We start from the raw sequence: 26570 nt of genomic DNA, 5'->3' as shown, positions 1-26570 counted from the left end.
TCTCATAAGTTCCAACTGTGACTTTCTGAATCACTCATTACTCTGAAGAGCTTTATGCAGTCAAAAAAAAAAAAAAAAGAAAAGAGAGCAAAAACTGATGAAATAGAGTCAAGAACACTGCCAGAGAGGGCACCAAATAACGGCAGTTTCTGTTGAAATAAATCAAGCTACCTTATGATATGTGGCCGGCAATTAAAAAATTACCATAATGCAAAGCGCAATTTCAATTTTGTCCTCATACTGCCTTCCTTTAGCAAAGGATGTCAGTGTATGGTTTGAGTATCAGAAAATGACGCACTTTTTCAAGAGCAAAATAACACACTCTTCATTTCAGTATAGGAGCTTAAGTTCATTAATGTTTATTATTATTTCTTCACTGGAATCTAGTAATCTCTTGTAACATACTGTTTATGCAAAGAGTGAAGTTTCAATCCTGACCTTTTTTTCTTAGCTAGCAACTGCAAATAATAGCCACTATTAGCCTAAGCTACCCCCAGTAACATATAATTTCCCAGCTGCCTGCTCGGCTCATCTGTTCATTGATAGTTTCCTAACATGCTTCTCACGTGAGCCATATGCACTACTTTATTACTGACGAGAGATTAACTCTGATATAACCCTGGTAAAATAGATGGGAGATCAATTAAACAAATGCACCATGCAATGTATTATAAGCCCATAAACTTTCCAGAGCAGTTGTATGATACTGTATCCACAATCCAAATTAATTCAGTGCACGTCAGAGATTTTTGTATGAAGTAGGAGAAGAATCCTAAGGCAAACTCCCTCACAGTTCCTAAGTAGCTCAGAAAGACAGAAAACATGTTTTCTTACCTGCCAACCCAGTCAACAGCGATACCTTCCCCATTCGGCACATCATCACTTATCACAGCCTCCTTATTTGTTCCATTTAGGAACATTCGTTCAATGACCTTCCTCCCCACATCAATCCAGTACAACCTTTTTTCCACCCTGTCAAAGTCCAGTGCCACCACATTTCTCAGTCCTTGCAAAATGAGAGAGTAAGACTGGCCATCTGCTGTGAGATTTCTCAGATAGTAACGGTTGCTAAAAATAAGGTATGGGGAGATATTACTATTTTGTCGGCAACTTTTTCCGTCAGGCTCCCGGATATAGCCTGGGGCACACTTACAGATGTAGGAGCCAGCTGTGTTCTCACAAATCTGGCTACATACTGATGGAGTTTCATTGCACTCATCAATATCATCACAAGTTTGTTTATCTGACATAAGTTTGTATCCAGGATGACAAGAACAGTAGAAACTTGTTTGAGTGTCTGTGCAGTCATGATCACATCCACTGATTGAAGGGTCGCTGCATTCATTTATACCTAGGGAAGGAAAGGAAGGTCTATTCAAGGAATTGACTTACAGAGAAAATAACACAGTGATTTTCCAACGTGCTCTTTCTTTCTCTCTCTCTCTCCCTGCCTTCCCCTGAAAATGCTGAATACAAATCTGGGCTGGCTGTAATAAAAGCGTAAGGAAAATTGTCTCAATACAATAAAAACTATTACAGCTCTTTTTAAGTCTGTCACTAAACTCACTGAGCACAAAAAATACACAAACCAGTGGTGGATTTTGGAAATGTAAGGGCAATAATGAAACAATTTATAAACTATATTGACAGTTTATATAATTAGCTAACTTTCAGGGTTTGTCAAAACAGTATATAACTGATGTGAATTAATTAAAAAAAATATTAAATGTACACATTCCTCCACCACCATGGAATAGATACAATTGTAATTAAGCAATTATCTTAAGATCGTTGTTTTTTTTTTTTTTGCTGAATCAGCCAATGCATTTTAAATAGACTAAGACAGTCCAAATAAACCTAAACATACCACATCCTTTTTCATCACTATTATCTAAGCAATCATCCAACCGATTGCAGACTTTAGCCATTTCAATGCAGTTTCCATTGTCACATTTAAAATGATGGGGAGAGCATGTTGCTTCTGGTGTACTACAGAGGTGTTCCAGCTCATCAGACTCATCACCACAATCATTATCTCCATCACAGATGTAGGCCTTGGCAATGCAGCGTCCATTTTGACAAGTAAACTGGTGCTGCTGACATGGCTCATAGATGCAACCCCTTTCATCGCTGGCGTCACCACAGTCATTCCGTCTGTCACATCTGAAGAAGAATAAACACTTTTTCCAAATACAAGAAGGCAGCCACCATCACCAGTGGTAGATGCACTCTCCTGATTTCTAAAGGAGGTCACATATTATTGGCTCCAATGGCAGAGACTTTCAGAAAACAGGGTCACGTTACATACAATCTGATCCAGTGAGTACTGCTTGTATTCTCTGTATCCACTACAAGGTGAACAGAATCACCTCATGAGAGGCTATTAGGTACAGAAAAAGAAAATTAAATGCCAATGCTGAGCACTGGGAGTATTAACATGGAAGACCCCCAATAATTTTCAAGTAAAAATTAATGTACGAATGCATGGTAGATAAATGGTAGTTACAAACCTGTATGCGCTTCGGATGCATAAGCCATTATTACAGGTAAACTCATTTTCTGTGCAAGATCTTCGTGTGCAGTTCTGGTGTTCATCAAGAGCGTCACTGCAGTCAGCATCACCATCACAAATCCATGCCCGAGGAATGCACCTCCTGAGCGGGGGGCGATTGCTGGCACATGTGAACTCTGCAGCTGTGCAGCTGCGGTTTGCTAATAGAGAGCATGTTCATCAGGTCAGCAAGTTGCACTCTGTATGTAAAACATCCCCCCCAACACATAGCCTGGATAACAACACTTAACCCACAACAGAGCCATGCTCTTCTCCATGTGCAGAAATAGGTATCACTGCACTTTCATATATGAAACTCACACTCATTCCCATCAGTTCTCAACTGGATGTTGCTCTTCACTGAGGCTGACTGAGAGCCAAAGCACTTTGGAATTGCTTACCCAATGCACTTGCAGAACTTTGAATCTTGCTGGATACTGAGGAAAAGCTTTCATAGAATCATAGAATTGCTCAGGTTGGAAAAGACCTTCAAGATCATCAAGTCCAACCGCAACCTAACCATACTACCCTAACAATCCACCACTAAATCATGTCCGTGAGCACCACATCCAAACGGTTTTTAAACACATTCAGGGATGGTGACTCAACCACCTTCCTGGGTAGCCTGTTCCAGTGCTTGACAACCCTTTCTGCAAAGAAGTTTTTCCTGATATCCAACCTAAACCTCCCCTGGTGCAACTTGAGGCCATTTCCCCTTGTCCTGTCACCAGTGAGAAGAGACCAACCCTGCTCTCACTGCAATCACCTTTCAGGTATTTGAAGAGAGCAATAACGTCTCCCCTCAGCCTCCTCTTCCCCAGACTAAACAGCCCCAGTTCCTTTAGTCGCTCCTCGTAGGGCATGTTCTCCAAGCCCTTCACAAGCCTTGCTGCCCTTCTTTGGTCCTGCTCTAGCACCTCAATGACCTTTCTGCACTGAGGCGCCCAAAACTGAACACAGCACTCAAGGTGAGGCCTCACCAATGCCGAGTACAGGGGCAGGATCACTTCCCTAGTCCTGCTCACCGCACCATTCCTGAGACAAGCCAGGATGTCATTGGCCTTCTTGGCCACCTGGGCACGCTGTGGGCTCATATTCAGCCGACTGTCCATCAGCACACCAAGGTCCCTTTCCGTCAGGCAGCTTTCCAGCCACTCCTCCCCAAGCCTGTAGGGTTGCATGGGGTTGTTGTGACCAAAGTGCAGGACCTGACACTTGGCCCTATTGAAACTCATACAGTTTACCTTGGCCCATCGATGCAGTCTATCCAGGTCCCTCTGTAGTGCCTTTCTACCCTCTGGCAGATCAACACTCCCTCCTAACTTGGTCTCATGTGCAAACTTACTGAGGGTGCACTCAATCCGCTCATCAATATCATCGATAAAGATGTTGAATAGGAGTGGCCCCAGTACCGAGCCCTGGGGGACACCACTTGTGACCAGACACCAACTGGATTTAACTCCACTGACTATGGCCCAGCCATTCAGACAGTGCTTCACCCAGCAGAGCGTATACCCACCCAAACCACAGGCAGCCAGCTTCTCCATGAGGATGCTGTGGGGGACAGTGTCAAAGGCTTTACTGAAGTACAGGTAGACCACATCGACAGCCTTACCTTCATCCACTAAGCGGGTCACCTTGTCATAGAACAAAATCAGGTTTGTCAGGCAGGATCTACCATTCATGAACCCATGCTGACTGGGCCTGATCCCCCGCTTGACCTTTAATTAATCCATGATGTCTCCTGAGATTATCTGTTCCATAACCCTCCCTGGCACTAAGGGGACATTTCCACATGTCTGGCAAGATCTTCTGTCCACTGAGCAGATATTAGGCTTAGGCTGTCCAGCTCCCACTTTCTTCAAAGTATTCAGTACTCCAAGGATCACACAGATGGAGAACCACTGAAATTAAGTAGTGCAAGGACTACAAGCGAATCTAGCTGTTGTTAAAGGAATCAAGGAGCAGGACTAGGTTTGCCTGACTTTCTTTTCTTTTTTCATCCTCTAAATTGCCATGGGTTATTTTGCTCATTTATTTGGAAAGAAATTATGCCAAAACTACGTGGATATTAATATGCAGAAGATGTGTTGTGTGATGATTAGCGAGTATCTCTGCTGGAGTTGCTGCCCATATCATACAAACAATATGTCAGTTGAAACTCAACAATTCAAAGAAGAGTACTCATAAAATTTGAACATTTTCCTTTTTTTTTTTTAACCAATGAACAAATCAATTTTAATTCAACATAATGAAAATGAAGGTACAGGAAGAGTATACCTCATGCTTGAAGTGCACTTTTATAGATAGAAAAACTTGTAGGGTTTTTTGTTGTTTCATTTAGTTTTTTTGTGTGTGTGTCTTGTTTTAATGGAAAATGCCTGTTGAAGAAAGTAATACTAGACACCTACCGCAACTGTGTCTTTGATCCTCATCACTCATATCCCCACAGTCATTATCACCATCACAGATCCATGTTGCTGGGATACATCTGCCATCATCACATCTGAACTGGTCGCTTGAACAAGTCCGCACATGACGCTCTTAAAAATGAACAGAATCACTTCACTTGTTAAACTAATCTGCGCTGCTACAATAATCTACTGAGAAAGGTGTTTTAGGGAGAATACTATGACCGTGAAATTTGAAATGTAAAGTAAAAGCTTAAGTAGAAGAGGTGTGACGTTAAGAGCACAGAGTGCCCCTCTGGTCAATTATATTTGCAATCTCTACAAATACTGTACTGTTTGGATTATCATCCTTCTGGTCTTGTTATACCTCAAAAGCACCCTGCTTCAGAAATCTGAGACCAGAAGACTAAAATGTGAAAGCAGAATTCAATACAACACAAATACAGCAGTCAGCACGTAATGACCCTGTTTTCTTTTATATTATTTATGTAATGAGAATCTGAAGTTGGCATAAGATGCAGGACATTTTCTTAAGCTAGAAATGCAGCTCTAGAAATGTGCAAAGTGAGCTACCAGCCCTACTTAAAACATAGAGGCCTTGTGCTATGTTACCTTTTACAGTGACATTAACAACTGTGTTGTCATGTTAGTTCTCAGATACTTCAGTTAGTCTCTCTTCTTTCTTTCTCCCTGGAGATTACTCTACCTCTTTTCACCTTCTTCCCTCCTCCCCATGCTTACTACCATCAGTTTCTACAGCATGTAAAGGATTTGCCTATTGCAGTTCTATGATACTCTTCTGCATACTAGTCAAAAACGTTCCTCCATATCCCACATTCCTTTTTTCCCCAAATGGAACACTGTATTCATACTTCCTGTACAGCAAGATATCTGGTCTTACATCCAAAACAGTGACATGAGAAAATACTTGCTAACTCTCATCACTTGATTCACCACCACCAGAGTCTTAAAAAGAGAGAGGAGGTTATACATTAAGAGGAATCAATTTTGGCAATTAAAGGTCTTCTTATTCCTCACACAGCTTCAAGTATGATTATTCAGTGACTCAAATTACTTAGAGTCAGCAAATAAACCTGAAAAGATACCTATTTGCCACCTAATCTGGATTCAATCTGTTGCCTATAAGAAGAACAATAGGTTTTCCATAAACAATCTTGTCTTTCAGTATGTATCATCTGAACGTACACTTACCACAAGAGGCAGGTTCATCAGAGCCATCAGCACAGTCTATTCCTTGATCACAGTACCAATGAGCAGGAATGCAGCGTCCCGATGTACAACGAAACTCATTGTTTGTGCAAGTCATTGAGACTGGAAGAAAAAACCTATGTATGACTTCTTTCTTCCTGTTACCTTTTCAACTCATTTTAAGTTGTTTTTGAGTGTGTGTTATGCAAAAACACTACAGACCTCAAAAAAGAAAAAATATGCTAGGAAGGATGTCTTTTAATAGCCTGTCTGCAAAGAGCTCTTTGTACAAACTAGTTTGATCTTCATACGCAAAATACGGATTTAATTCTCTTCTTACATATACATATCAGCAAATAAATAGAATTTATTCTGCAAGTAGTATTGCACACAACAATTGTAAATACGTTCTATATTTATACTTGAGTTCTGTGCACGAGAAAATGAGCACAGTCAATGTATTAATTTCTCCAGCGCCCAAAGTAGGACTTTAGTAGGAGACTACATGTGGTAAAGTCTGTTAATTTCTTCAGTAGTTACTGATACTATTCTGTACCCTCTGATGATTCCAAGACACCAAAAAGGATCTAGTTTAGCCTTTTAACCAGGTCCTTTATGTGCCTTAATGATAGAAATCAAAGGCAATTAACATATTTCTCATTAATGTCTTAGGGCTTCCTTCATCTGTTATTCTCCCTAGCTCTTCCTCTTTTTTGCCCTTCACCTCTTCTCAATTTTAGAATTCAGTAGGGATGGGACATAAAGCAGTAGAAGGGAAGAAGTACACCTTTCATGAGCAGTACAGGGGTTGTTATGTCTATACACTTAGACATTTTTTTTTTGACACGTAGAGGTCCATTTATAAAAGTGGCTATCTTTTGAGTAGAAAAATTGTGGCATGGGTAATTTGAGGCATGTGTTTTAAGGAAACTAGGAAAAGCAAACATCATCCACTCAAACAATATTAAAAATAAATAACTGTCTGAAAATATTCACTGTATTTTAGAAACAGATCCACAACATTTTAAAGGGGAAAAGTACTGCTTACTACCTAATACGAACATCTAGCAAAAATTTGCTGCTTTGTAATTGAAATTGATTTAAAACTACACACTTTTGTACAAAAGTTGGAATCAACAATAAACTGTGAATCCTTTGTTACGGCATAAATAACAGCATGAAAGAGCTAAAAGAAATTACATTTAAGAGTTCATATAATTTAATTTGATTAGAAGGAAAATACTCTAATAATGAAGCTCTGAAAAAAATGTCAATTCACTGTAATACTAAAGTGCCAGTTTTCTAGTAAAAAAATAAATGATACAGAGTAAAATATACAAAAGAAATGATCCCTCAAAAACTGCATAAAAACTGTGCAACATGTCTAATAAAACTTTAAGCAAGTTAGATGAACAAGAGTGAATAATACAACACTTACATCTTTTAGCTCTTCAGTACTACAAAAGAGCAGATTTTGAGAACAGTTGCAGTTATGACAAAGGTAAGGAGCACTGGAATACATTGATGAAGTGCAAGGAGGTTAAAAGCCATATCAGCTTACCACAATGAGTAGGGCTCTCATCACTCATATCTCCACAATCATTGTCACCATCACATAAATATGTTCGAGGAATGCAGATGTTTGTACTTTGACATTTGGTAAAACCAGACTGGCAAGTGCGCTCCGCTTTAAGGAGAGGGCAAAAACATTTCATTGAAACATACATACATAATACTATTCAAAAAAAAAAAAAAAAAGACTGATCTGGGACTCCGATCAAGCGCATTTTGTCAGATATTTTTCAGATATAAGACTGTCAATGATTCATTATCACTTTCACCCAGAAGTGACCAAGAGGCTTTGAAAAGGCTGGACTAGTTTTAAAAATTCCCAGAGCTGAGTCAGCTGCAGATGTACTCCACCCACTCAAAACAATACTAAATTAAAAGCAAAATAATATGCTATATATTTTCACTACCATCTTCCTCTTCAACAGAAGATAAAAACACCTTTCCTTGAAAAACGCAAAAAGAAATGTGTAAATAACACAAACCATTTTCCTCTCATTTCTGCTCAAATGCTAAAGTGCACTCATACCGCTCATTCTATATGGAAACAATGAGGCCATTGCTTTTATTCTGAAAACGCTGTCAAAAACATGATCAAAGAAATACATGCTAATGTTCAGAGGTGAGGGAATGTAAACTGACAAGCATTCACGCTGTAATGCTTGCATCTGCAACCAGCTGGTACTGCGTGAATCACCACATCAACTACAAATGAATAATAGACTTCAGATTTCACTTAGAACAAAAAAAAAAAAGTCACAAATAATATATTTCAAGAAAACAGTGTTAAAAAAATCTTTTTTTTTTTTATTTTTAAATCAACCTACTTCTCTAACATAATCTAACATAATCCTACTGCAAAAAAAAACATGATTAGTTTGATTAACTGCATTAGTAGTTAATACTGAGCTCATCACAATTTGTATTCTATGGAAAATAAATAAAACGGATAATTTTTTGAAAAGTATAAGGAATATAATTCTAAACAGAATAAATATATATCATGCTTATATAGAGTCACATATTCATTCCTAATGATTAAATCCAGTATACTTAACATGGCATCCTGCAAAGCATACAGTGAAAATCCACTGTCATATTCCACATGAATTCTGCAAAAATGTAGGTCCTGCATCCAATTTATCTCAAATAATCTTTTTCAAATCAATGGGATTACTCACAATAGCTAACATTAAGCACTCTAATAGTATTTGCTGGGTCAAGGCAGATTAAGGCAATAGTTATTAAGAAAGATCTCAGGGTACTCAAGAATATCTTTCAAGGATCAGTTTGCTTCAAAACAACACAAACCAGAATCTAATGTAAATAAAAAACCTTTTATCGTTTTTGCTGCCTTTGTCTAATTCTTCACACTCAAAGAGATTTGCCACTTCTTTGGTATAAAGAGTCAGACTCAAATACGCACTTAGTAGTTTGGAGGAACTTACGGCAATTTCTCTCATCTGATGTGCCATTATCGTAACAGTTGTTTACTCCATTGCAGACGTACTGAAGAGATATACATCTTCCATTATTGCAAGTAAATTCTGTGTGGGAGTCACAAGTTCGGAATAAGCAGCCAACCTCATCGCTATTGTCTCCACAGTCATTGTAGTGATCACAGCGGTAATGATAGGGCACACATCGCCCATTACCACAGGTAAAAGCTGTTGGCTGACAAGTATGGAAAGCTGAACAAATAAATAATAATTTTTAAAAAATTAATGAAGAATAAAATACATGGATAAAACATAATCTAAGTTCTCTGACAAAGTAGCAAATCAAAACACAATGGTTTTACCTGCCAGGGCAAAGACAGCTGCAAAACGTACTGCATGAAAAGTAAAATATATATTTGAATTAAACAAAGGAGAAATTGGGTATACATGATATAAAGTTAATACTACAGCACTTCTGGATTCTAGAGTAAATTAGTTGCCATTCAGACCTAATGACCTAATGATACACAACAAAGTCTATAAGCAAGCAAGCAACAGATCATTTCCAAACTACAGTGACAAGATCCATGATCACACAGCCATACAAACAATAGAAAACACTACACAGCCAGGTCAGAGGTTACGTCACTCTCACATGCAGTTATTTGCAATGCTTACCACACACACTCTCCAACTCATCACTGCCATCACCACAGTCATTGTCGTTGTCACATTTCCATCGCTCTGAGATGCAGTGTCCATTCAGGCAGGTGAAGAAACCAGTATCACACCTGGTACCATTATCCACAATGCAGTGCTTGTTATTATTGGCTAAATACCAGCGACCTTCAGATGGGCACTGACATTCCGCACCAGCTGGACCTACATTCATATTTGACAATTAATACTGATGTTTTAAAAGGGTTTTGTTAAAACTGTTCACAGCCCTAAATGCAATGAAAATGAAATGCAATGAAATCCTTGTAACTACCTGCTTAGATAAAAATGCAGCTACTTAGCCAGATTCTTATCTCAGTTAAGCATATGCAAATCCACTGAAACCTAAGAGAGTCAGAGTTCCCTACAGAAACTGAGATCAGAATTTGGAACACCTTAATAACTGCTTGCTGTCCAAATAATTTTTCGCTAGCTGTAAAACGGTCTCTGATGCTTTCAAATATCAGAGCTACACCAGCTGAGGCTCTATCCCTCAAAATGTGATAAGAAGTATCTATTTAGTGTATGTTGTATCAGTATATATTATTACGGTATTGGTATATTAAAAGTATATATTGTTAGTATTATAAATACCTATACTATTAAGGTATGCTACTGAGCTCATTTCACATCCTGCCTCAGAGGAAATAGAAGTTAAAATCTTAAAAAAAATGTTTTGGTTTAAATTAGAGAAACACATGACTTTTATTTGTGAAGATTCTCAACAAAAATCATCAAGTGTGTTGGCAAAGTACCATGATCCTGAATGGCAATCATCTTGATTGCATTATATAAATAAAATAATTATTAAACATTTAGGGATTCTAAGGAGTATTTCAGATGTCTCCATGAGACTTAAACTTGTTATATTATCATTTCTAATACAGGCAACACTAACAGCTTACAGTCATTAAGCATAGTTGCTTACCTGGTGCACAAATGTGACTGCAACCACCATTGAACTGGTTACAAGGGTTGGTACACTGCTGCTGCTTACTTTTTGCCCAGACATGAATATCCATTGGTCTTTGTGGAAGATTCATGATCATAACAATTTGATCTGAACCATCATATTTATTAGCTCGGTAAATGCTTCGTGTGTTCCAATCTGTCCAATATATGTGCTGATCAAACAATGTCATTGCAAATGGATGCAGAGCAGTGCTAACAATTACCTCACGGTTTGTACCAGTTAGAGTGCATCGCTCAATTTTTTGCCTAAAATAATAAAGAAATAATGACATCTTAGAGAAAGTCTTTCAACTTAGATATAAACCATGCCCTTATTAGTCCTGCAACTACTATTCACCATTTCAATGATGTGCACCAAACCAAGCTAAGAACGCAAACACTATTTTAGGGAAAGAGAGATGACACCTTTGGGAGAAAGTCTAAACAAAATGAGAATAAGCAGGAGGAAAAATGGAGGAGTTATAGCTATATGGCTGGCCTTTGTGTTCTCTTGATGCACTAAGACCTAATGAGCACTGCCATTCTTTGAACAACTGGTCCTCATATCTTACCTCACGCTCCTCTGAATAGGGGTAAAGGACTCTTTTAAGAAAAAGAGGACGCATCTCCCTATCATGCACTTGAAAGTGAGATTATAGAAGACTTAACATTGTTTAACTATTGCTACACTACCTCCACTAACTAGAATTTAAAAGAGAAAAGAGGATGTCTCATCTGACATTCTGCATCTGTAGCAGAATCCTTAGGATAGAGGGTCCCATTACAGGTTCCCTACACACAGATGAATCCATATAAGGATGCCTTCCCTTCTGAAAATCCCACAGAGGCACATACCATAAGAGTCATTACATTACAGATATCTTTCTGTCACAGCAGCAGAAAATAAGTCTGCAGAAGAACTGCTTTTTTGAAAGAACCAGAGGAGGAAAGTCTGATTGCTGCAGTGATTTCTCAGAGAATATAAGTGAATTTGAATAGATGCAAATGAAATTATTTTTAAAAGCTTTCCTGCTGGTGGCAGACATTCTGGTGGTCTACACTGAAGGGTAGGGATCTGTCCAGTTGGAAAAGAGAGAACTTGATGCCAAATTCTACAGGTAATGGCCATTAATGATGAGCAAGAAATATAAAATGTGCACTGAGACCATGTGTGCAGGAAAATATGCTTATAAAAGTAAAGTGCTGAAAGTAAGATTAATGCCATAAAGCACCGGATGAAGTCTGCCCTGTGATATCACAAAACTTCTTGTTGTACAGTAGTTCCACATCAATACCAAAAATTCATATTTTGTTGCTATAAAGTATTTCTCATAATTTCTACAATACAAATTGTTAAATGTAATTAAAATGTTGAGAACAGTAAAAAAAGAGGAAAAATAAATAATAGATCTATTCAAATTAACATAACGCAAATCAACAACTGTGTTATCAATACGTACAGATTTGCATCAGCCCAGTATAGCTGCTGCTCTTCATAGTCCAGAGTAAGCCCATTTGGCCATACCAGATTAGTGCTTACAATAGGTGTTCTGAAGTTTCCTCCAAGTGTAGCTCGTTCTATCTTTGCATTGGAGCTCCAGTCAGTCCAGTACATATACCTGTCAGTAACATGATTACAAAGTTGCATTTTCAGCAAAGAAAGCTCACAGAACGCTTAACTGTCTTAGGATATCTCCACTCTGGTGTCACCAATTGAATCGTGGAGAGCAAAACTAGGGGAAAAAGAACTACTTCCTCTATTTTATCACACATTTACAAAGGAATCTAGCAGAGATCATTGGCCTCCACTGGAGTGAACTTCAGAAAAGTTCTTCCAGGTCCTGTGAGAATCTAGTAAAGTCAAATATTCTCTTTCTTATCTTTCTTCATTTGATATGCAGTGTAACACTGCCCCTAACTTCTAAGAAATGTTGTGATATTAGAACCAAAAATTCTTTTGAGGCACTCAGGAAGCACAACAGCAGTAGGAAAGAACTTAAATATATATGATTTTTATATACGACTTTTAGATATATCTCTTGGCAGCACCACCTGATTATCAGGACACAATATTCTTGAAGAAATCTTTGTTTCAACAAATATCACTTGTTTCTCCGCCTTACACAGTGAATGGAGGATGACTGGTTGCTTGAAAAACATCTGCTTTGAAAAACCATTCTCATTTATCACCCAGTACCTGGCTCCTAACTTCACTTAGTGGAGCCTCGTGCACTAGATATTCACAAGTGTTCTAAAAAATCAATGAAGAAAATTTTAAATCTCCAAGGCTGATATCAGCTTGAAACCTTTCAATATTTAGATTTAGGGCAATTACACACGGCTGAAATCTAGGGCTTAGTATTCGAAACATCTAGCAGTCTTCACTGAAGTCCAAACTACCATTTCACCTGCAATGAACATAAGACATATGAAGTACAACACATACCCTCTGCAGGGATCTAATACTACAGCCCTTGGTCGTGGGACCCGGGCAATCACAGTGCGGTTAGAGCCATCCACAGCCATTGAGCTGATAGTCTGATTGAGGTAGTCACTGTAGTACACTCTGTTGTTGATCCAGTCAAAGGCTATGCCATCTGGAGTGCCCAGGTCTTAGACATATGCAAATACACAAACAAAACAGTTGAGTACAGTATTCTGAGATATTGCAATACCTCATGTCTTATAATATATCAACGATAAGATTTTCTTAAAATACAATTGATGTCAATGCATATCCGTCCATTTAAAAATCTAAATAACTAATAATTCAGACTTCGCTAGTCCTGTGCATGCAGTAGGGTTGTAAAGAGCTAAAGAAGTAACAGGAATCATCCCTCACTCCCATACTGTAAGTTCAGAGAGCACCAAGACAGGCAGAGGCAGACAAAGAACAGACATTATTTTGTCCTTATTTTGTACTTACACAGTCGGAAAACCCAGACACTATGACAGATTGTGTCACAGAAGAGAGGACAGCAATAGCAAAGACTTGAAGATGTAAACCCTTGTAGAAGGTGCAGTTCTACATGACCCTTAACAGTGAGGTGCGCTGACATAAGGATCTAAGCTGTCCATCAGTCCAACATAAACAGTGTAATCCGACAAGCACTAGGAATGATTACTGGCTTTCTCAAAACACAGCCTTAGTCATCTCATTCTCTCTCCGAACTCTGCTTCATCACACTTCTGGCTCACTACATGCTCTCCTTGACCCACACTGCTACTTTGCTTCCTTCACCTTGTGCTGAAGATGTACCACAGAGCTGTTTGCTTGGCAGCAAAGTGCAAGTCAGAGGAAAAACTGGACACTGTCCAGAATCATAATAACTCAAAACTTTTAAACAAAAAAAAACCCAACACTACAATAGCTATTATTATTACAGGTATTAAACACATATAATTTGTCTTTTCATACTGGTAACTTCATAGTATCTTTCTGTATCTCTATGGTACTTCTTGCAATCTCAAAACTACTGAAAGCATGTAACAATATTTAACCAGTTTTATATTTCATTGTCAAGATACTGTAAGACTATCAGAAAACATTGAACAGAAGAGACAAAATGAGCATTTTATCAGCTACCTTAAATAATCAGTCTACCTTGACCATAAGCATAAAAATACCTGTTGAGCTAATGCTAAGTGCTGCAGTCCTTGTTTTCCAGTATCTGATTATTCTGAATCACAATTCAATGCACTTACCAGATGCAACTACTATTGGAGTTCCAATTCCTGAGTAAATACTAATATAACTGATTCTTCCTGCCCCTGAAGGATAACTTTGTGTAAAATATATTCGGTTGTTTATGCTGTCAAAATCCAGGGCCACTGCAGTTCTTAACACATTGACTGCGCGGAAGGGAGGACTGTGATTTTCAGGATCCAGATGAATACTTCTGAGGGCATTCTCAAGGGCAAAAATCAAGTAATCATCTGTTGAAATGGTACATCTCTTGCCATCACTGTCCAGTGTGCCAAAGGCACAACCACATTTGGGTGTTTGCACATCAGGCAGAGCAAAGCACAGATGGGAACAGCCTCCGTTATCGTCCAAACAAGGATTGTTGTTTACTTCAAGGGGTGAACGTGACTGAAAATTACTGTTGTAAATGGTAACATCCCTTAGCCAATTAATGTTGTCTCGTATTACTGTCGGTTGATCAGTATTGCCCGGCTCCTTGCTGGCTTGAAACACTTTTTTCAGGTTCCGATCCACCCAGATCATCGAATTCCCAAAGACAGTGATACCATATGGAGTTGGATAGCGACTGCCATAACGCACAATTTCAACATCACCACCATCAGGCTGAATTCTTGCAATCATGTCTAAGGAATCATCTACCCAGTAAATGTAGCCATTGCTGTGATCTATGGCCAACCCACGAGGTGTGACAATGCCCTCAGATACCAGAACTGTTCTGTTGGTGCAGTCCAGAAATGAACGTTCGATCTTCGGATTTTGCCCATAATCTGCCCAGAATAAGTATCTGTTTTTTGGATCTACTACTATATGCCTTGGCATATCTATGGTAGTTTTAAGCAGAACACGGCGATAAGTTGTGTTTAAACGTAAAACTTCTATAAAAGTCTCTGTCAGGAACGCATTCGTAAAATAAAGATTTCCTGCATTTAACAGAAATGGAAAAAAAAAAAATCAAAGGAGAGTGACAAAAGTTAATACACAGCATCACCACCTGAGAAGCATGAGCCGATAAAATACTAAACTATAAAATGAATATCCATAAACATTTTAGAATTTAAGAGCACAAAGTACGTGGCTCCACTTTGAGAAATTTAAAAAAGTGATGATCAGATAACAATAGTGGATTAATTTCTACATCCTTATTGATTTCCATAGAAAAAATCAGTTGGAAATGATGAAAACTGCATTAAGCTTGGTTGTTCTTTACTTTTTCAATCTAAAACATTTATTGTTATTGTACAGCTGCTTTTGGCTTGCACTTCCATACTGTTATCTCTTTACCTTTACAACATAAAACTATGAATTTTGTGTTGTGGCACAGAACTGAATACAGTAACTACATTAAGTGCATACAGTAGATGATTCTTTTAAAATCTGTCCCAACTAGCCTATCAATCTCCAGGAGAACTTCTGAAAAACATATATGCAGTATGCATATGTATATAACCGAACTGTTACTGGCTACTTTATCGCATAAAGAATAACAGTCTCCTAAATTCCACTATGCTTACCTGCTACCCAGTCAATCGCAATGCCACGGATTCCATTTCGTCCTATTCCATTTGTAACAACATTTCTAAAATAGGAACCATCAGGTTTAATTTTACGTATTGCATTCTGTGAAGAAACCGTGCTACTGAAGTCACACCAGTAAATGAAACCAGAAGGCATGTGAACATCCACATGAAGCACATTCCGTCCTGAAAAGTAGTAATTAATCATCTTTAATATAAACTAACTTATTCAAAACATGGCATGCAGGCAAGAAATGCCAAAATATTAGGTATTATAAGATCTCATCTTACTATAATTGTCACATACCTTTTCCTGCTAGCGGTACCATGGCTTCAGAGTGATCAGATGTCTCTAAACTAAATCCTTTAATTGCAGAAAGCATAGAAACAATTACAAATGAATTGTATGGAGAACAGGTTCTGTTATCAGGATTTAGTTGAAAGCCAGTAGCACAGGCACAGGAGAATAATCCACCAGGTACAGGTAAGCAAAGTTGTTGGCAAACTCCAATATTATTACTGCAGCCATTTGAGGAACCAGCAGAATCTGTGAAAGGAAGATGTGGAAACACAAAAATCTGAACTGTATCATCACAAACTCCTGGAGATGTACAACCCAATTAATATACTTGCGTAGTATTAACAACCAGCTGGCAAAAACATCTTAACTGCCATCTAAGCATTATGTGTCAGTAATCAATTTGTTGGTTTCTTCTCATTTAAGATCAACAGGTAAAAGAATCAGACAAAAAAGATACATAAATTTAAAGCTAAAGTAACAGCATTTTTTATTTAGTCAATTTTACATTGATGCTGTTTTAGTAAATTGTCTCATGACAATAAGTGCCTTAACAGGACAATTGAACACCTCTGGGTAAAACCAGGTAAATGCTTCTGACACATCAAACAGTTTGTTTTGAAGGAGCATGTGTTCTGTCTCTAATGGAAGTTGAGTTTTCACAAGTTGGAAATCTTGAAATAGCTCGTCAGCAAATACTCACTATCTCTATAATACACTCGTAGGCACTTCAGTCTTGGGACGTTGTCTCTCAGTACTACTTTGTTTGCTCCAGTAAACTTGTCAACTCGTTCAATAACTTCATAATCTCGATCGGTATAGTATAGAAAGGTATCATACACTGCAATTCCCCATGGATGAGAAAGATGAACCACGAGAGTCACACGATTTGTACCATCCACGTTGCCTTTCTCAATCTAAGAAATCAATTTAAAGCTTAACATTACACTTCTTATAATAATATATGTTCAATGTTACAATGCAAAATTAAAATACAACATTTGATACTACAATTTCTCCATGGACACAGTCTTTATGTACCTTCCACAGAGAGGAAGAAAAGGTTAGCAGGATGCTAATAGCGATTTGTTTCCTCATTCAAGTCATTGTTTATTTTTAAAGGTAATCAGTAACTGTTATTCAGATTTTGCTTGGTCCTGCATCTCCCAGTTATGTGAGTAAACTGAAGTAACTGGATTAGTCTTGGGAATCACATGCACACAAATAAACAGGTAACACCAACTATTACAAAAGTATCACTTACCACTCCTGTGCTTGTGACAGCCCAGTACAACTTTTGTTCTTTAATATCAATGGTGATGAACTCTACATGATCAAGGTTGCCAGTAAAGAGGGTTTGAATGCCTGATCCATCCATGTTCGCACTGGCAATCTTTGCTGGAACTCCACTGTCAGTTCCCTGGTCCGTCCAATACAGCTTCCTGTAACATAAGAACACATTATCACACCTATTAGCAAAGTTGGTGATGGAAATCAATGGCCTATAGACAATAAATCATATCTTTAAATCCATCTCTTTCCTCTGTCAAATACTTAGGCACATGATGAATAGAGATCACTCAGAACTGAACCTCAATGAAAAAGAGATCTTGTTTTAGAAGAACAATGCTTGTTAAACCATTTCTAGAAATTCAAATACTCTTTCCTGTATCATCCACCATACTGTCAGGAGGTAGGCTCAGAAGATTATTAGGAGTATAATAAGAAGGCAGGAGAATAATAATTCTGATTCACAGATGGTTGCAAAGTTTCAACAGTAAGTTTGGCTCTAATTTAGAATTAAAACTGCAAGTTCAAAAAAATCAATTAACTGGCACTGAGGAATATGTGCACAGCCCTGGTCCCAGATGCTGAAGAGCAGCTATAGGGCAAATAGATTCCATAACAGAGACAAAAAGCCAGATATTCATTTATCTGAAAGACTTACAGGTCACCAGCAGAACAGTCTCATTACTAACATGGTCCTATAAAACACTTTGATTTCATCATAGTGCACTTTTTTACTGGGGGCAAAGCACTAAAGTCATTTTTGGTACTATGCTCTCTAGCATCTGACATTTTCCCCATGTAGTGTGTCTTCACTATCAACAGGCTTAAAAACAGAAATCACATGATAATAATAAATAAGTACTTCATAATTCTCTTTATTCTGGGTTCCCATTTTACAGAGGTGTTTTTTTTATATATATTTTTAAACAGTCATTCTGAGATCTTTTTTAATTAAAAAGAATGTTAAGTATACGAAATTAAGGAGAATGGACATCCATTCAACAATTTACATAGCCATGCAACTATTTTCTAGGCCTTTGAAAGAATAAATTTAAAAACCTACATCAAATCCAGGATTGAAGCTAAAGACCCTAAATGTTAAGAAAAATGTAGAAGATATATTCAAGTGCAAATACAATTGCAATTTTAGTAATTTACCCTCTTGCTGGATCAACTGTCAAACCAATCGGCGTGCCAGCTCCCAGAGGGGTACCATCATTGGTAATCAGAGTTTTCCTGTACATTACTTCACCGTGCAGCTTCAGGACCTATGCAAATATTGAACTCGTCAAAGCATGTAATACAGAACTTAGGATGGATGGTTAAATCAAAGGAAGGAAGTCTAAATCCACCAAGAGCTGAAATTGCAGGAATATATAAATACAAAAATATATATAAATATATATATAAATAATACATAAATTGCAGGAACTCTAGTGTTCTTTCTTCTCTCACATGCACCCCATGAAGAAGCTCAGAACCTGCTTACGTTAATATTAAAGTATCCTAGGTAAAAAATAAAAATAAAAAAAAAGCTAATCTTTCAGCTTCCATAATATATTGAGTACTACAGGAGGAAGGCATTGATGAAATGCTGATTTTACATGTATTACCTTGTATCTGTTTAAATTAGGTAACTTTTAATCTAACAGTACGCATTTATACCTTAGCACAAGGAAATCCATGATGACTTAGTCACATTTATCTCTATATTACGTGTTGCTTACTCTCTATTTCCCTACTCTGAATGGCATTTTTATTTTTCCCATGTTATCAGACTGCTTGCCTCCAGTAAGATACGTAATAGGATACCAGAGCACTCGGGACTGGATCTTACTGCGTTCCATGGCCACATTCCTTTACAGTCAGAAGCAATGCAGTAGGATCTTTGTTTTGAAGAGAAAATAATAATAGAAGTAGTAGTAACTACTGTGTTAGGGAAGTTTGTGTGTGAAACACTAGGAGACTATTGACATGAAAAAGAGATCCATGCACAAATAAAGTTCCCAGAATACACTGCTTTTAAAATCTTTTGACTGTGCACAAACTTGTTTGTTTCTTCAAGTGTGCAAATCATTTTTCTTCATACTATTTATCTGTGTTTTAAAAAAATAAATTCTGATTTTCACTAAAAAACAGTTCTATTTCAAACTGTATGTGTAGCAGCAAAATACCTAGGCTCTTAGTTTTCAGTTGTTCTTAACTATTACCTCAATTGACTGTGTTCCTGGGTTACTGTAATAAAGATTTGCAGATATCCAGTCCAATGCTAGGCCAATAGGAGCACCAATAACAGCTGCTGGAGCAAAAACCGTCCTGTTAGATCCATCTGACCTCACTCTGTGAATTTCACCCTTGGAAAAATAACAAAAATGTAAACATCTAGAGTAGTTTCATCAAAAACAAACAAATAAACAAACAAAAACCTGATTCATTCCAAACATGTGAGCAGATACTTTATATTACAATTTTTTCTTAGAAAAATGAAAATTGAGCAGTAGTATTTTTACATGCTCAATTCATAAGCATGGTAAAAAAATTATTGTAAATCGTAAGTATACGGTATAAAGAGGCATTATAGTTCATTAACCAAAGTGATTCACAGAAATAAAACGGCTATATAACATGAGCCTCAACTGTCTATTTTTAAGCTACATATAGGCACACTACAGTAATTTGTACTTTATTATCAAAAGATTTCACCAGGATACCTCAGTTAGCCAACTTGAATAAATCTCAAATTTAATAAAGGGAAATAGTGTTCTCTATAAGCAAAAATACAAATGAACCAAATTCTAATAAACTGTAATTCTATTAATCAAAACAGAATCAAAACAGAGATTAACCCTGCAGTTTTCACAGAATCACAGAATGATCTCTGAAATAACTTATGACTTGCAGGCTCAATAGTAGTAGCTACAGAATTTGATGTTAAAGCATGATACAAAAACAATGACAAAACTCAGAGGGACAAGCAACACTGAGATCTGAAGTGGTTACTATAGCTGTCCATCTGAGATTTCCTCCAGATGCTTCAGTTTTACAGGAGTTCTGCAGAACAACTGATTTTGAAAAATCACTCAGTAATCTTTAGGTCCACACATATTCTTAATTGCTTTGTTAATATACCATCTAACAGAATTACCTCAGGGCAGAATTGAAAATGGCATTTCAAAAAAGGGACCAGTGCTTCAGATACCAAAACTCTCATCAAGAATTCCAGACCTAATTCACTGCTCACTGAAATAAGTACAATTTCTTAGACACCAGTATTGTGCTGTTGGCTGAATCCTAACAAAATTGTGCTACTTGCAAATTAACCTGTTCTTGAATCCTTAGGTCCACAGAAAAATTAGCAATGAAGGATCATTTTCTGTACTGTTTTAAATCCTACTTTGAGAGTCTGACAAATGCTGGATATTTGTAGATTCTTCTAGCCAGCATATGGCATCACAGGTACTTCAAAGACCATTACGAATTCTCCTGTCTATCATTGGCACTTGCTTTCAAATAACCTATGGAACATGATACCTTACGATAAAAATACTTGGGAAGTGTTTTTAAGATAGAATCATGAGGACTCCGATAGTGAGTTCTCTATTTCCTGCTTCAGACCAGGTGAGCAAGAGGATGGATGTTTTCTTGAGGTCTAACTACAGCTTCAATTGTTGCCAAAACTGGGAATGAAATTACAGCTACAAACTATGTAAGTGCAGACAAACTCATAAGAAAAGCCAAAATGGACAAGGACTATAATAAAGAAAGCAGGCAAATATCCTTCTGTTATTATAAACAGAAGTATCTTCTTCAGGGAGAAATCCATGACTGACACAGAAGCCTCAGCTCTGCTGGTGACAATGGCAGCACAGGACCTGCAGGTCAGGGGCAGAGGTAGGGGTCACAGCCCATAGTCATCCACTTGTCAGGCTGAAGCTCAAGATCTAACTAAAATACAGTGCTTATCTGCACTCAGCCTGCCGAGGCTCCTGGCATTTCACTTGCCAGCTGTGTTAATGGATACATCAGCCCATGACCACCTACAAAACTGTTTGACCTCCTGTAAATGTCAGCTGTATCTATCTGCTGGCTGAGATATGTCAAGAATATTTTTTCAGACTGCATGGAAAATCAAATAGATTCCTGAGAATTTATCAACTGCTTTTAAGTTTCCAAGAGTGAAGAGACATATTGCTGAATCCTGTTTCCTATCAGATCGAACTCCCAGGCTTCCATAGAGTAATTGAAGAGACTTATTCAAACAATTATAATGATCTATTAAAAAATATTTTGAACTATTTTTTAAAAATATTAGCCTTGTATTTGCTACCTGGAATGGCTGTAACTTTACTACGCTTTTCTTCTATTTAAGAAAAAGATGCTTCTGTACTATGTTATCTCATAAAGTGCTCAGACTAGAAACCAAATCATACAAGTATGTAATTTCATTCTAATGGTACGTAGTATCATTTTAATATTTAGTGCCGCTGGTCCGATGTACTATGTCCAAGGAGAACTCTTTTGGCTCTAATTGCAGAATTAAGTTCTAAGCCAATAGATAGGTGAAAGAGCAGACTACAGCAAAGGGTTTAGAGTACAGTTTTGTCAGTACTCCCTGGTCTTCATGTCTCTGCAAGAAATAGGATTTATTAAATATTTTGGTGGACAAATATGAAAACTAATTTACAAAAGAGATGAAGCCTCTTTCATATATACTAGGGAAAAATCCTTTCATTCTTTTCAATTATATTTATTAAAATTCTTACCTTTAATGCTAACATATTTCAATCATAAACATTATTTTAAAGTAGGAAGTCTTATTTTAGCATGCGTTCTGAACACAAATACTAACTTACTGGATTTTCAACCCAATAGATCATCTGTTCTGAGTCATCAAAGTCAACATCAACACCATTTTGAACTCCTGCTATTGGAACCATAGCATCATTGGTCTTCTCCTCAGGATTCAGAGAAATTCCATATATTATATTATCTCTTACAGCAATAAGGAAAGGGTGTTCAACTGTGAAAACATATAATGTAAGTCAAGAGTTAACTTTCAATACATTTGCTCTGTTAAAAAAAAAATGGCATCAATAAGTTTCCCACCTCTACCAAAGGCACCTTAAAGACAACAGGGATGACAAATATTACCTGTGATGCTTTGTAAACCATTTATGTGCAAGTTTTTTTGTTGTTGATGATGGTTTTTTTTACCTCACAAGACTGAGCTTATCAATTGTAATGTTTTAACATCAAATGTTTCAGCACTATGCAATCACAACGCACATGCAAGCAAATTCTGAAAAGGAAGTAAATAAGGTAGGATCACTTATTGCTAGCCAAGGGGAGAAGTACACTCAACCACAGCTTCTCTAAGCAGATTTTTCAAAACTCTAGGAATTAGAGCCAAGATATGCCTGAGATAGATTGTAATGGCTACTAAGCAGGACTCAAAAGAAATGTACAATGTCACAGCAACAAATGCTGATCCTTATTATTAAATATAGTTGCAGTATCATGGTTTTTTTGCTTTTATCTCTAACATAGTATACTAACTTTATCTCTAAAACAGTAAATTTACTTTCAATTAAACACCAATCCTCATGCTTAAATGTTATTAAAATAAAGGGCAGCTAGTCATGTTTTCTGACAAAACACAGAGCTATAAATGCAAGTCAGCAATGTAATTTCTCCTCTGCTAGGGAGTATGGGAAGAGCATCTTCCGAACATGAATTCCCCTCTTCCTTGTCCTTTTACCTTTGGAGGAGAGAACACATTCTAATCACTTCTCCACAGGCATAAGCTACTACTTGAGAGGGAACTGAGTTGTTGCCATATAGGAGGTAGGTGTTACCGAACTCCTCTGCTGGCATAGATGATTCTTTTTTTTTTTTCTTTCACTGGCTACTTAATACGTTTATGTGAACTTTCCAGTGAAATTTTTGACATGAAAAAAATACAGCATCATTGCACTTTTCTAAAATGATTCTCCCTACTCTCTAGCAGCCAGAACTGTTTGTCAAAATTGACAAAAGCTTATATATAATTCATGCTAGCTCAAAATCAAATTTTGGCAAATAGTTGCCTGATGAAATTCATGTGAAATTGTTTCCAGTGCATGAAAGACTCTGAGGGACATTATTCCCTCTCAAATTGTACGTAGTATAAAACACTATCGAATTCCACTGAAACATGAATATGCAAGTTCTCTAAACTGCTTGTACTTCATAAATTTAATAATCTCATTTAAAAAAATTATACTTTTCAGATTTTTTTGCCGATTGCTTCTTTTAAGATTAACACCTACAGAAACGTATAGTTTGATTATTCTTCATTTGTATAATGGGCAATAGAGTAATTTTGCTGAGATACACTGACCTAAAATCTGTGTAGCTTATCACATAGATAGAACATCTCTTCTGCAATTATTAAACTTAGCGTGATTTTAAACAATAAATGATAAAATTCATGTATTGTTATATTAAATATGCAAGATACTGAATTTGTCACACTAATACAAGATTACAACACATTCTTTGCTTTGTTTCCAAGACAGCTTGCTACATTGATACCTTTAATATCAACTCTAAAATGCAATTTAATGTAAAAGAAGTCCAAAGGCATCCTTATACTATTAGCATTATTTGTCGTATATGAAAATAGAAATCGTGCAGTCCTGGAATCAATACCATTCCATCAACATGAAGTTAGCAATATTTAACAAACTACCTAAGTGTGCAGAGGTCAGGAATATCACTGCTTTGTAGATACACTAGGCAATTAAATATATGCACATCACCCCAATCCTTCTGAAAGCTTATGCTGGTCTACTAAACTGAAGAAGAGAATTAGCAAATACCTATTCTCCTGTAATCATTAGCAATAATTCAATTCTTTCACCATAAACAGCAAATTTTTGTATAACTTCTTCTGGTGTGATAATCTTCACTTAATCTATTATTGAAAAAAATCACCCAATAATATATAGAAATTTTCCAAATACTGTTTTAAATATATAAACTTCATCTAGAAAGAAAAAAATAAGCCCAGGCATGTTATAAGAACTGTGCTTCGAAGGAGATTTCGATTTCCCTCCTACACAATTTATATTGACTAATTATGAATCTGTAGAAAAAAGTTCAAAAAGTACCTAATGAGACACAGGGAAATTCACAGCATGTGGGAAATACCCATAAGAACTATAAGCTCAGGTCAGTGGCAGTTAGGTCCATCTCTAAAAACACCTGTACTTCCTTCACTGCCATATTCCGTTTATTTCATCATGATCCATCTAAATGCTTGCACATACTAAAACTAGTAGATTTCTAAAGAAAACAACAACAACAACAACAAAAAAACCACCCACACAGCTCTTTAAAGAGCAGATCACTAAGCATCAAGTAGGAAGAGAGAGTGATGTAGTGTTTAAAACTGAGATAGTTTTAAATGAAAAAGATCTTTAAGCTGACACAGAGATTTCTAGTGCTAGCTTATCCCAAAGTTAATTTCTACATAAACCTCAGTGATTTGAAGCATTCTTACTAAGGAGCTGATGGGAAAAATACACAATGAAAGCTTTATCTGACAAAATTAATATGTTCAAATTTCTTGTCACAAACTGACTGCCAGTAATTTGATTTTTTCGTGACTTTTTTTTAATGAATTGGCTGAATGTTTTTTGCAAATCTTTTGGTAAAGAAAGTTCAATGGTACATTTTTATATGAAGTTTTGTTTGCAAAGATTAATTCTCTTACAGACATATCACCTTTACCATCTAAAATTGTAGGCTGTTTCTATACTTCCTGCATTTGGCATGGTAATTTATTACACTGGAGGAAAAAAAATTCAAGCTGTGAAATTTTGATCCTATCTGAAATGATAGGCTGAAGAGGGTGACAAAGAACAGGGACAGCATCCCTCCACACAAGAGGAAACCAAAGGAGCATGACTTCTTTCAAAGCAAAATACAAGCTGAGAATGAATGTGATAAGTCACATTAAAAATATACACAGAATATATACCAGGATTGAAGGAGAACTACTGATGCTTTTTATCCCAAAGGACAAAAACAGCATAAGAAATGGACATAAATGAGAAAAAATATAATAAAACTGAAAACAAGAAGGCTTCCAGACAACAAAATTGTGAGGTTCACTGAAATTTAGGAGCAAGAAACCAAATTAATCTTCAGCTGCAGCCTGACTGATAAAAAGGGACACATTATGTGGTGGTACTCAAGGACAGGAAGGAAGGAGACTTGATAATCAAGCGATTCCCTCCTCACTCTGCATCTCTACATTCTTACAAGTGCAATTCTTTAAAATCTGCTTCCAGGCTGAATATTTATAATGCCAAGGACAACACTTTGCCAGAAAACTCCTTCATTTTTAACTGATGCTCTGCTCCTTACAGATGCAACTGCAAAACATTCAACATGTTGAGAAAATGTAAAATGCAACTTTTTTACAGTGCTTAAAATAAGCATTTCTTCCATTTCTCCCAAACGAAGCAATCTCTGTCTTTGAGTTCTTTCCAGAACCTGGCTCCACACCTTTAGGCCATGTACATTCCATTCCATCCTTCCTAAGTGAAGTCTACCTGGAATGGTCCCAAACTTTGATTTCATGAACAGCAGCTCACAGTTCTGAAGAAAGCTTTTTGCTTGGCAGAGGGATGGCTCTGAAAATCCTGTCTTTTTTTCATGTCTCACAACTACTGCCCTACCTCGCATGCAGTTCCTGTTGTCAGGAGAAAGCATCCATCCAGAAGGACAAGCACAGGAAAAAAAAAGTGGTCCAGATGAAGAAAGCAAGCAGAGGTGGCTACAGGGTGATGATGCACAGGAATTGATACCTGAAAAGAAAAATACATTTATTAGCAACTATTAAAAATACAAGAAGCTGGAAAGCTATT

General features: G+C 37.0%; 1 protein-coding gene across 1 annotated transcript in view; it reads right to left on the bottom strand.

Moving 5' to 3' along the window:
• The window catches only part of LRP2 (LDL receptor related protein 2), a 120041-nt gene that overhangs the window by 31566 nt on the left and 61905 nt on the right, over positions 1-26570 (bottom strand). The window contains exons 31-50 of the mRNA XM_021400007.1: positions 26382-26510; positions 22509-22675; positions 19866-20009; positions 18814-18923; positions 17630-17807; positions 17069-17282; positions 16375-16614; positions 16065-16253; positions 14553-15473; positions 13294-13459; positions 12308-12466; positions 10825-11114; positions 9858-10061; positions 9189-9431; positions 7733-7858; positions 6175-6294; positions 4963-5094; positions 2511-2712; positions 1868-2163; positions 835-1351 (exon numbers count right to left, since the gene is read on the bottom strand). Coding sequence (XP_021255682.1) covers positions 835-1351; positions 1868-2163; positions 2511-2712; positions 4963-5094; positions 6175-6294; positions 7733-7858; positions 9189-9431; positions 9858-10061; positions 10825-11114; positions 12308-12466; positions 13294-13459; positions 14553-15473; positions 16065-16253; positions 16375-16614; positions 17069-17282; positions 17630-17807; positions 18814-18923; positions 19866-20009; positions 22509-22675; positions 26382-26510 — 4747 coding nt within the window. The remainder of the gene's footprint in view (positions 1-834; positions 1352-1867; positions 2164-2510; positions 2713-4962; positions 5095-6174; positions 6295-7732; positions 7859-9188; positions 9432-9857; positions 10062-10824; positions 11115-12307; positions 12467-13293; positions 13460-14552; positions 15474-16064; positions 16254-16374; positions 16615-17068; positions 17283-17629; positions 17808-18813; positions 18924-19865; positions 20010-22508; positions 22676-26381; positions 26511-26570) is intronic.

Source organism: Numida meleagris, chromosome 5 (assembly GCF_002078875.1).
Source record: "Numida meleagris isolate 19003 breed g44 Domestic line chromosome 5, NumMel1.0, whole genome shotgun sequence".
NCBI lineage: Eukaryota > Metazoa > Chordata > Aves > Galliformes > Numididae > Numida > Numida meleagris.
Note: the sequence above shows the minus strand (reverse complement) of the source record. Positions and strands in the feature narration are given on the sequence as shown.